General features: G+C 45.3%; 1 protein-coding gene across 1 annotated transcript in view; it reads left to right on the top strand.

Moving 5' to 3' along the window:
- Positions 1–13,141, top strand: part of LOC126457291 (protein couch potato-like) — a 186,170-nt gene that overhangs the window by 125,237 nt on the left and 47,792 nt on the right. Inside the window, exon 6 of the mRNA XM_050093465.1 lies at positions 7,945–8,156. Within this exon, the coding sequence (XP_049949422.1) occupies positions 7,945–8,156 (212 nt within the window). The remainder of the gene's footprint in view (positions 1–7,944; positions 8,157–13,141) is intronic.

The raw sequence follows: 13,141 nt of genomic DNA, 5'->3' as shown, positions 1-13,141 counted from the left end.
TGCATAAATCTCTCTCGTTCAACAATTGCTGTGGTCTGCACAGAGTGAAGCCACTTACGGTACGCCCACGGGAATCTTCGAAGGTGGATGTGACTGTTTGATTGCATGCGACTGATCATGTTCAAGCGTAGAACAGTGTAACCTGGTGTAATGCGTTGCCTGACTTGTTGTTGTTGTTGTTGTTGTTGTTGTGGTCTTCAGTCCAGAAACTGGTTTGATGCAGCTCCCCATGCTACTCTATCCTATGCAAGCTTCATCTCCCAGTACATACTGCAACCTACACCCTTCTGAATCTGTTTAGTGTATTCATCTCTTGGTCTTCCTCCACGCTGCCCTCCAATACTAAATTGGTGATCCTTTGATGCCTCAGAATATGCCCTACCAACCGATCCCTTCTTGTAGTCAAGTTGTATCACGAATTTCTCTTCTCTCCATTTCTATTCAGTACCTCCTCATTAGTAATGTGATCTACCCATCTAATCTTCAGCATTCTTCTGTAGCACTACATTTCGAAAGCTTCTAGTCTCTTCTTGTCTAAACTATTCATCGTCCACGTTTCACTTCCATTCATGGCTACACTCCATACAAATACTTTCAGAAACGACTTCCTGACACATAAATCTATACTCACTCTTCACAAATTTCTCTTCTTCAGAAACGCTTTCCTTGCCAATGCCAGTGTACATTTTGTATCATCTCTACTTCGACCATCATCAGTTATTTTGCTCCCCAAATAGCAAAACTCATTTACTACTTTCAGCGTCTATTTCCTAATCTAATTCTCTCAGCATCGCCCGATTTAATTCGACTACATTCCATTATCCTCGTTTTGCTTTTGTTGATGTTCATCTTATATCCTCCTTTCAAGACACTGCCCATTCCGTTCAGCTGCTCTAATAGGTCCTTTGCTATCTCTGACAGAATTACAATGTCATCGGCGAACCTCAAAGTTTTTATTTATTTCTTCTACATGGATATTAATTCCTACTCCGAATTTTTGTTTTGTTTCTGTTACTGCCTGCTCAATAACATCGGGGATAGGCTACAACCCGATCTCACTCTCTTCCCAACCACTGCTTCCCTTTCATGCCCCTCGACTCTTATAACTGCCGTCTGGTTTCTGTACAAATTGCAAATAGCCTTTCGCTCCCTGTATTTTACTCCTGCCACCTTCAGAATTTGAAAGAGAGTATTCCAGACAACAGTGTCAAAAGCTTTCTCTGAGTCTACAAATGCTAGAAACGTACGTTTGCATTTCCTTAATCTATTTTCTATGATAAGTCGTGGGGTCAATATTGCCTCAAGTGTTCCAACATTTCTACGGAATCCAAACTGATCATCCCCGAGCTCGGCTTCTACCAGTTTTTCGATTCGTCTGTAAAGAAGTCGCATTAGTATTTTGCATCCGTGGCTTATTAAACTGATAGTTCGGTAATTTTCACATCTGTCAACACCTGCTGTCTTTGGGATTGGGCTGCCGGCCAGGGTGGCCGAGAGGTTCTAGGCGCTACAGTCTGGAACTGCGCGACCGCTACGATCGCAGGTTCGAATCCTGCCTCGGGCATGGATGTGTGTGATGTCCTTAGGTTAGTTAGGTTAAAGTAGTTCTAAGTTCTAGGGGACTGATGACCTCAGATGTTAAGTCTCACAGTGCTCAGAGCCATTTGAACCATTTTGGGATTGGACTTTAGATGAAATATTTCAGATTCCGCAATAACTAGACGACCTGCTTCTACCGACGAGGAAGACAGTTTAAGCCTCTGAGCCTCTTCAGAAGCTGGGATGACGTATTTGTAACAACTCATGTTGTGAAAAGTGTTCCAGCCTGTGATAGTGGATATAACGAAATCAATATTGTCGAATTCATATTGGTAGCATGTTACACTTGGGATAGGCTCTTCAGTGTAGTAGATAGTTGAGAGCACCAGCTGTTGGACGTTTTTTACATAATATCTCACCTAACAACTGCAGATAAGTACTAAACTGAAAGTAACTCCACTAAATAAAGTTTTTTTGTCTGGTCATGTAAGAGAACTGGACAGGGAATGCTGAGGAGATACGTAGGTCTGTATCTTAAAAAAGACAGCAGCGTTCGTGGGGATGGATGGAGGATGGGGAAGCCGCCTTTGTCGGAGCAAAGCTACAGGATGACTAAAAATCAATTTCCCCTCTAGCAGTGTAGAGCAATGTGCAGAAGTTTATGTAAATTCTGGACATACTCTTTTTTTTTGCCTTAGTAACAAAAGTGCCTCATTTGTATTCCATGAAGTTCTAACGCACTTTGTGGAAAACACCCCACGAGCACATCTGCCCACCGCATTGCCAGTAATTGTAAGGCGCTATGCGAAGGGTCAGTATAACTTCGTGAAACACCCTGTAGTAGCTTATTGTGGTGTAGTGAGGTAGATAGAGACCTGCTCGCTCCTCATTTTGCGGATCCGAGTAGGAGGGAAACGCATGACTACAATCTGATGACCTACGTCCCCTCGCGCTTCTATGCTCACTCTCATCCCCTTCACCCAGTTTTACCCCAAAGCACTATTTATCCCTTAATACAGCTCTACTGCATTTACACGTGGTACACAGATTCAGTATTTCTTCTTAACCCACTTCATTTAACAGTAAACAGTAATTTTATACCATTAAAAATTATTTTTAATAATCGACGAGTTTTCCTCTCCCTGCAACGCAGAAACTGTTAATCCTGCTGCCTTGGTATTCACTTACTACTAGTGTCCCATTACACACAATCTCCAGTGTGGATTCATTCGTTCCACTCTCTCTGGGTGTTACAACGGTCACGAACTTAAGACTGCATTTGTGGCAGCTGAACGTCCATGTAATAAAGTGTTGCCTGTAAGCTCATATTAATTTTATTCGCCGTAAATGATTATTTTAGAAACTTTGCAGGTGAGTCAATAATGATTTATAAATAAATGTGTGATAGGTCTACCAGTTATGTTTTCCCATGCATAGCACAATATGTTTCAAGACTTTATTCTTATATACTAGTGCTGATGGGGTTTATAGCACTTTTAACGTGGTGTCTGTGGGTGTGTTGTTGTATCTCTTTTTCCCTGCAGTCATCTCTGTGTTATCCCTGCAAACGTAAAATTTAATACCTTGCAAAATTAGATGGTAAAGTTAAGTGATTATATTTTTGTAGATCTACTTAGAGCTGTTGTCCCTCTTCTATCATACAGAAATCCTCATGTCGTTCGTAATATGGTTATTTGCATGATAAAATAATACAAAGATAATGTGACAGTATTGCTTGCCAAACAGTCAGTTACACTCATAGACAATTTCTTTTTTTCTTCATTTGCATTGAAGTATCACTAAGATCTACTACTAACAACAATAATTTTAAATGAATATTGTGAAATTAAAAATAAAATTCTAATACATTAAAATGTTTATAAATTAATAAGATATTATACAAATATATTCATACATTATAGTACATATTTTACACATTCTACATTATATTAAGGTATTTACATCAAGATATTTGTATTTCGTAAGATATTTACAATGCGGTTAATCTATGGAACACAAGAGCAATACCTGAAAAATTGGATTTATTAAAGTTGTTAAAAGCAAGGGACATATTAGAAAAATTGGTGTATTCACTGCTTATGAGCTCTAGCTTTCCTGATTTTCTCGTCGGGGTCACTTTGCGAGAGATATGGAAAACATATGACAGAAAGTAATACGTACCTGCCTGTTCTTGGAATATATGCTCTGAGAACTTCAGCAGTAAACCGCTCCTTGATGCACAACGCCTTTTAGCATATGTCGCTGGAATTTTAGTTTTCGCGCTTACTAAACTCTCCTGACACGAAACTCTTTGCTCTTCGTTGGGTCTTTTGTACCTATTCAACCTGGTGAGCGTTCAAGATGCGTAATAATCAAGAATTAGTCTTACAAGCGATTTGCAGCACACTTATTTCGTGGAGAAATTACATTTCCTTCATATTCTTCCAGTGACTCTCAGCCTGGAATCTGCTTTCCTTACAGTCAGTTTCATGCAGTCATATCACTCCTTTGTTAATTTCGGTTGTTATAGTTTCCAGTCGTTTATCGCTTATAGCGTACAGAGTCCATACTCCCCATCATCGCAGCCGAAATGGATTTAATTATACACTATTACAGACTTCCTAAGGTTGCAATTATTGGTGTAGGGCAGCCAAAACGTTTTAAGACCTTCCACATAGCTTCTCAGAGCACTGTATCAAAGGCCTTTCCTAGGTCATAGAACGCAAATATTAAAGGATTACGTTGTTCCTTGCACTTCTCCTGCAGTTGTCCTGAATAAAAGATAGTAACAATTGTTCCTCTGAAGTGGCGAAATCGGTGCTGAGGTTCAGGAAGTGCAGCCTCGGAAAGAGCGTGCAGGTTATTCAACAGAATTCTAGCAACATGTTACCAGTCACGGAGAGCAAGGATATGCCACATTAATTACCATATATGCTTCAGTCGCCTCTTTTAAGGATGGTGACAGTTGGTTCTTCATGTCAGCTGGTACTTTATAGATTGCCCACTTTATAGGAAACAGAGTTTGGTTCTTAGAGCACGCCACCACTCTGGATGATCTCTAAGGAGATGCTATCAGGCCCAGGTGCCTTCCTCGGTTTTATGTTATCTAGAGCCTTGGTGAATTCATGAAATGTCTGTGGGACTGCCATACAAAGTTAAACTGTGTTCGAGAAATTCTTCAGCAATAGTAGAACTACAGTTTAAGAGTGAGTTGAAATGCTCTTTCCAGCGATTCATGATGTCCTGACTGTCAGGGAGGATGGACTTGCAGTCGGCGGCTTCCTGAGTTCCTGATGAGGAACGGACAAGCACACAGGCTTATTTATTCCTGAATAAAAATTCCGCAGGTAGCTGGCATCTGACTGACTTTGGAGTTCCTTAGCTTTTTGTTGCCACCAGTTGTTCTTGTGTGTTTTTATTTCAGTTTGACATTTCTGCTTTAACTCCTAAAAGTGTGTTTCCTTTTCCATGGAGGATGCATCTTGCGCAAGGTATAGGTAAACATCCCGCTTGACACTTGTGAGGTTCCTAATCACTTCATTGTTGTCGTCAAACCAGTCATTTTTCTTCTCTGTATCAAAATAAATGACTCCTCTGCAGTCTTCTCGATCGTGTTTTTTAAAGTAGACCGTTCCCGTTCAACATATCTTGTGTTAACTGGGATGCTACTAAGTCGTTCCAAAACTGTGTCTTGCAAGAGAGAGCGAACAGTTTCATTATGCAGGCCGTTGATGTTGAACTTTCTCCTAGAAGGATTTGAGAACCGGGATCGTGGTTTACGATGTACGAGGATCCTCAGAGGACTAAACAGCAGTTTGTGATCAGTCCAGCAATCATCGATATTTCGGACTGTTTTTGTGACCAGGATGTCATTATTGTCGCCGGCCGGTGTGGCCAAGCGGTTAAAGGCGCTAGAGTCTGGAACCGCGTGACCGCTACGGTCGCAGGTTCGAATCCTGCCTCGGGCATGGATGTGTGTGATGTCCTTAGGTTAGTTAGGTTAAAGTAGTTCTAAGTTCTATGGGACTGATGACCTTAGAAGTTAAGTCCCATAGTGCTCAGAGCCATTTGAACCATTTTTTGTCATTATCGTCACCCTGCCGAGTGATGAGATAGCCACTAAGATGCTAGTATCTTATAGCAGTTAGGTAAGCGGAATGCTTATTGGTGATAAAAAGCTCGCGCCCTGCTTAGAGACCTAGAACTAACAGCCCGGTTGCATTACTTTTTCCGCGACTATGATTATCCATAATATTTCCCCAAAAAAACATTCTCTCCTCCCACTCTAGCATTCACATCTAGTAAAAAGGCATAACTTCAGTTGGTATCCTGATGAGAACATTGCTCAGCTGATGGTAGAACTGGTTCTGTGTATCCCTCTCACTGCCTAAAGTGGGAGCATAGGCAGATATGAGGGTGACAAAGCTATCTACAGCTAGAGAAATTCGAAGAGTGCTTACGTTGTGAAGCGATCAGGTATTTGTACATCAGTTTGTTTTAAACAGACTTTTTAAACGATATCTGTGGCTGGTTGGTGTTATAAATCCTATAGTTGAAATTAAGAGTCCACGACGGTCTGATTAACAAAGACGGCGGCCTACAACCGAGTCAGGAGTGGAACCATGTACTGAGCCTACAAAGGGGAATGCGTCCGCGTTCAGTGAGGTTCGCAATCGGTGGTAGTTGACAGGCAGGCGTCGCAGCCCCCCACCACTCACCACGGTGGCAACATGGGCACTCGACATGGAGAGATGGAGGATGTAACAGCCAACGTACGTAGGCCACCGACCCGAGCTGAGCAACAGTCATCAGAAAGATGGCTACAAGTCTGTCTGACGAAATACCGTGGAGAACACACGACGTGATACGTGAGAATTCTAAACTACTGGGCATTCAAATTGCTACACCACGAAGATGACGTGCTACAGACGCGAAATTTAACCGACAGGAAGAAGATGCTGTGATATGCAAATCATTAGCTTTTCGGAGCATTCACACAACGTTTGGCGCCGGTGGCGACACCTACAACGTGCTGACATGAGAAAGTTTCCAACCGATTTCTCATACACAAACAACAGTTGACCGGCGTTGCCTGGTAAAACGTTGTTGTGATACCTCGTGTAAGGAGGAGAAATGCCTACCCTCACGTTTCCGACTTTGATAAAGGTCGGATTGTAGCCTATCGCGATTGCGGTTTATCGTATCGCGACATTGCTGCTCGCGTTGGTCGAGATCCAATGACTGTTAGCAGAATATGGAATCGGTTGGTTAAGGAGGGTAATACGGAACGCCGTGCTGCATCCCAACGGCCTCGTATCACTAGCAGTCGAGATGATAGGCATTTTATCCGCATGGCTGTAACGGATCGTGCGGCCACGTCTCGATCCCTGAGTCAACAGATGGGGACATTTGCAAGACAAAAACCATCTGCACGAACAGTTCAACAGCATTTGCAGCAGCATGGACTGTCAGCTCGGAGACCATGGCTGCGGCTACCCTCGACGCTGCATCACAGACAGGATCGCTTGCGATGCTGTACTCGACGACGAACCTGGGTGCACGAATGGCAAAACGTCATGTTTTCAGATGAATCCAAGTTCTGTTTACAGCATCATGATGGTCGCATCCCTGTTTGGCGACATCGCGGTGAACGCACATTGGAATCGTGTATTCGTCATCGCCATACTGGCGTATCACCCGGCGTGATGGTATGGGGTGCTATTGGTTACACGTCTCGGTCACCTGTTGTTCGCATTGACGGCACTTTGAACAGTGCACGTTACATTTCAGATGTGTTACGACCCGTGGCTCTACCCTTCATTCGATCCATGCGAAACCCTACATTTCGGCAGGATAATGCACGACCGCATGTTGCAGGTCCTGGACGGGCCTTTCGGGAATGTTCGATTGCTCCCCTGGCCAGCACATTCTCCAGATCTCTCTCTGGTCAATGGTGGCCGAGCAACTGGCTCGTCACAATACGCCAGTCACTATTCTTGATGAGCTGTGGTATCATGTTGAAGCTGATGGGTGGCTGTAGCTGTACACGCCACCCAAGTTCTGTTTGACTTGCCCAGGCGTATCAAGGCCGTTATTACAGCCAGAGATGGTTGTTCTGGATACTGATTTCTCAGGATCTATGCACCCAAATTGCGTGAAAATGTAACCACATGTCAGTTCTAGTATAACATATGTGTCCAATGAATACACGTTTATCATCTACATTTCTTCCTGGTGTAGCAATTTTGATGGCCAGTAGTGTACAAACGAGAATACACGCTTGAAACGTGTTGTGCTATGAATGAGAATGTTGTGGAAAACTTTGTTATTTTACTTAGTAGAGGCTAGGTTGCGGTGAGAGGAGAGTAGAGGCGCTCCGTGAGCGGCCGGTGTGTGTGGTTGCAGCCGCCGATGGCGATGGCGCACCCAGCTGCGGCCGCGGCGTTGACCTCCATCCACGCGTCGCTGCCGCACTTCCTGCCATCGCCGGCGCTTGCGTCGCCCGTCGGATCCTCCTCGTCGCAGCCGGGCGTCAGCAACGCCCCCTGCTCCACGCTGTTCGTCGCCAACCTGGGCCAGTTCGTGTCCGAGCACGAGCTCAAGGAGCTCTTTAGCAGGTGCGTGCCTCTACCTACACTAACTCACCAAATCCCTACACCGATCGTACAGACTACATTTCTTATGTGGCCTCGAGCACAGAGGGCAGTACGAAGGTCATTCCGAAACTAATGCCGCCCTTTATTTTCGCAGAAACTACAAGAGGGGTTAAATAAAACTGGCCCATAAAATAATATGTGCGCCTGAAGATATGCCACCCAACTTGCATCATCCGCATCTTAGGGCATATGGTGTAAGGTGGGTTGCCTACATTAAGGTGTACGTAACATTCTTACGGGCCAGTACCCTTGTTCCCCATTCAGAATAGTAACAGAAGGTACATGGTGACCCAAAAGTCTGCTAACATTTGAAAATTCAATACTCCACGGAAAAATTTAGGTAGTGGAGTAAAAATTCACACACGTTATTGAAATAACGTAGAGTTTCGTTCAAGCCAAAAAAGTATATAATGAAATAAAATGCAACCAGTTGCATAAAAGAAATTTAATTTCTTTACTGGGGGAATTTAGTGCCCTTCTTCAGAAGGTTATACCTTTCGCATTATCTACATCTACATCTACATCCATACTCCGCAAGCCACGTGACGGTGTGTGGCGGAGGGTACTTTGAGTACCTTCTTTTCCAGTCTCGTATTGTTCGTGGAACGAAAGATTGTCGGTATGTCTCTGTGTGGGCTCTAACCTCTGATTTTATCCTCATGGTCTCTTCACGAAATATACGTAGGAGAGAGCAATATACTGCTTGACTCCTCGGTGAAGGTATGATCTCGAAACTTCATCAAAAGCCCGTGCCGAGCTATTGAGCATCTCTCTTGCAGAGTCTTCCACTGGAGTTTATCTATCGTTTCCGTAACGCTTTCGCGATTACTAAATGATCCTGTAACGAAGCGCGCTGCTCGCCGTTGGATCTTCTCTATCTCTTCTATCAACCCTTGGTACGGATCCCACACAGGTGAGCAATATTCAAGCAGTGGGCGAACAAGTGCAACTTACTTTGTTTTCTGATTGCATTTCCTTAGGGTTCTTCCAATGAATCTCAGTCTGGCATCTGCTTTACCGACGATTAAATTTATATGTTCATCCCATTTAAAATCACTCCTAATGCCTACCCCCTGATTATTTGTGGAATTAACTGCTTCCAGTTGCTGACCTGCTATATTGTAGCTAAATGATAAAGGACCTTTCTATGTATTCGCAGCACATTACACTTATTTGCGAGTGTCAACAATAAGATGCATATAGCAAAATTCCACGATCATGTGACTCATAGTGTCTGAACAAAATTAGCCTAAAGAAGCAAAACAACAAGTGCAGACATCATGCAAGAACAGGAGCTAATTAGCTTCTATATATCTGATGCGCCTTGCCACAGTTCGCGCTGCTCCCCGCGTTCGAGGTTTAGGTCCTCCTTCGGGCGTGGGTGTGTGTGTGTTGTCCTTAGCGTAAGTTACTTTAAGTTAGACTAAGTAGTGTGTAAGCCTAGGGATCGATGACCTCAGCAGTTTGGTCCCATAGGAACTTACCACAAATTTCCAAAGTTTTCCAGCTTCTTTATACAAATTTTGTACAGACACTATGAAGCACATGACCATGGCATTTTGCTGTATGCACTTGACACTCGCCAAGTAATGCGATAGGTATAACATTCTGAAGACGGGCACTAGGTGCCCCGGGAAGGAAATTAAATTCCTGGGGTCAGATACATCACATGATCACATTGACAGAACCACAGGCACATAGACACAGGCAACAGAGCATGCACAATGTCGGCACTAGTACAGTGTATATCCACCTTTCGCAGCAATGCAGGCTGCTATTCTCCCATGGAGACGATCGTAGAGATGCTGGACGTAGTCCTGTGGAACGGCTTGCCATGCCATTTCCACTTGGCGCCTCAGTTGGACCAGCGTTCGTGCTGGACGTGCAGACCGCGTGAGACGACGCTTCATCCAGTCCCAAACACGCTCAATGGGGGACAGATCCGGAGATCTTGCTAGCCAGGGTAGTTGACTTACACCTTCTAGAGCACGTTGTGTGGCACGGGATACATGCGGACGTGCATTGTCCTGTTGGAACAGCAAGTTCCCTTGCCGGTCTAGGAATGGTAGAACGATGGGTTCGATGACGGTTTGGATGTACCGTGCACTATTCAGTGTCCCCTCGACGATCACCAGTGGTGTACGGCCAGTGTAGGAGATCGCTCCCCACACCATGATGCCGGGTGTTGGCCCTGTGTGCCTCGGTCGTATGCAGTCCTGATTGTGGCGCTCACCTGCACGGTGCCAAACACGCATACGACCATCATTGGCACCAAGGCAGAAGCGACTCTCATCGCTGAAGACGACACGTCTCCATTCGTCCCTCCATTCACGCCTGTCGCGACACCACTGGAGGCGGGCTGCACGATGTTGGGGCGTGAGCGGAAGACGGCCTAACGGTGTGCGGGACCGTAGCCCAGCTTCATGGAGACGGTTGCGAATGGTCCTCGCCGATACCCCAGGAGCAACAGTGTCCCTAATTTGCTGGGAAGTGGCGGTGCGGTCCCCTACAGCACTGCGTAGGATCCTACGGTCTTGGCGTGCATCCGTGCGTCGCTGCGGTCCGGTCCCAGGTCGACGGGCACGTGCACCTTCCGCCGACCACTGGCGACAACATCGATGTACTGTGGAGACCTCACGCCCCACGTGTTGAGCAATTCGGCGGTACGTCCACCCGGCCTCCCGCATGCCCACTATACGCCCTCGCTCAAAGTCCGTCAACTGCACATACGGTTCACGTCCATGCTGTCGCGGCATGCTACCAGTGTTAAAGACTGCGATGGAGCTCCGTATGCCACGGCAAACTGGCTGACACTGACAGCGGCGGTGCACAAATGCTGCGCAGCTAGCGCCATTGGACGGCCAACACCGCGGTTCCTGGTGTGTCCGCTGTGCCGTGCGTGTGATCATTGCTTGTACAGCCCTCTCGCAGTGTCCGGAGCAAGTATGGTGGGTCTGACACACCGGTGTCAATGTGTTCTTTTTTCCATTTCCAGGAGTGTACTAAGCCAAAAAAGGTATACAGATGGCGCTTCATATAATACAAGAGCAGTAATTAACATAAAAATTCACTTTTAGCAACGACGATATTCTTTATAATGCTCCACATATCGTCCGCCATTCATCAACAATACCTGTAGTCGACGGACAATGTTGTGAACAGCACTGTGCAGCATATCAGAAGGTATGGTGAGGAACTGCCATCAGAGATTTTCTTTTAGCATCCCTAATGAGGTCGGGCGATCGCGGTAGACGACAAATAATCATACACACTGAGGTCTGGGGACCATAGCATGCAATCGTCACCAAGAAATGCTTGCAATAGATATTTAACGCGTGTGACAACATGGGGTGGAGCGCCATTCTGAATATAAGTTGTACCTTGCAACAGGTATTTATCACCCAGACTGGGGATTATGCGATTCTGTAAGAGATCGGCATACCCCGCATCCGTCAAACTGCCAATTTGAAAAGCAGAAGCAGCACCCGCATTTCCTCGAAGAAAAAGGGTCCTATCACGATCCATGTGATAAATCCACAGCACACCGCGACTTTCTCGTCATGCAATAGGGTTTCTACGACAGTTACAGGATTTTCGATAGCCTAAATTATGCAGTTGCTGATGTTCATTGACCCTCTGAGTGTGAAATGGGCTTTGTCGGTCCAGCGTCATCTGTTGGCAGGATTTGCACTTGCTTTTGTTTACAATAAAACCCCATGTCATTTCAGGCATCTCTGTCAAGTTTTACCTCTCTACCTATATTATTCCGTGAATTAGCGCAGTTACAAATGTTTACGAACTTTAGGGTTACCCTGAACTAGAGGAAGATTTTAGGACGTACTGTCATTTTCCACATAATCATCACCGTTCGTACTGAACTTTTCCCAACGATGAACAAGTATCTGTGCGCCGTGCTCATAAAAACCTGAACCAGCTGGCGCTATCCTCTGTCTTCCAGATTTGGCGACAGCACCAGCAGGTTGAAAACCGTGACTACGTACTCCGCCGGTCGTAGGCTCACACGGGTCGAAGTCTCAGGGCGTCCCACATGGACCGTACAGTGGTCACTATAGGGCAGTCCAGTGAAAATCGACAGTGAGTTTCGTGGTAGCAAGACTGTTGTGGGACCAGGTGTTATCGTGTTTCAAGTGACAGTTTGGCTTCTTTTCTAATCCGACACTGGAATTTCGGGCATTCAGCCGTTATAGTGTCTTCTTGTAGTGCTGTGAATTGACTGTTCTTTCAGTCTCCATTGCATGCAAAACAACCACACTCTGCATGTCCAGAAGATGTTCACGTCATTTTCCCTGCAGATAACTGTGTCTTGAACTTCTTCTTTGTTGGAGAATTCGCATGTCGCCATCCTATCGACTATCTTCTGGATTCTAGCTTATCACAGTGACGCCACGTCGCATATCCGGTGACGATATTTTTTCAAAACTTGTCACCTTCAGTCTAGCTGGTCGCAACAAATTTCCAGTCAGTGATCGATTTCGTCTCTTGTAAGCAATTGCGGGATGCACGATCCATCTAACGCACACTTTCCGGTAACAAACGCCGCGAAACGTCTCATCTAAGGCATTACGGCTGACATTTTGGTGCGCACACATTTCTGTGCGTAAACCGCCAAGCATCACGGATGAGCTGATCGAGATGCTATCAATTACGAGTGTTGGCACCAGAGTACAGTTCACCAAGGCGCGGCTTGATGTGCATATCCTTTACGCCAATACTGAAGCGCATTACCCACTGCCTCACATTACTCATATCTACTGTTTCGTCTCCATACACCTTTAGCAAGCGCCGATGGGTTTCAGTTAGCGTAACTTGTTGAGCAGTGAGGAATTCAATAGTATATTGCTGTTTGATGCGTACCTCGATGCCATATACATTGTAGGACATTCACCCGCTGCAGCTATCTGCCACAGTAGAACGAAACCAAGTGA

Source organism: Schistocerca serialis, chromosome 1 (assembly GCF_023864345.2).
Source record: "Schistocerca serialis cubense isolate TAMUIC-IGC-003099 chromosome 1, iqSchSeri2.2, whole genome shotgun sequence".
NCBI lineage: Eukaryota > Metazoa > Arthropoda > Insecta > Orthoptera > Acrididae > Schistocerca > Schistocerca serialis.
This window is presented reverse-complemented; position numbering and strand designations above follow the sequence as displayed.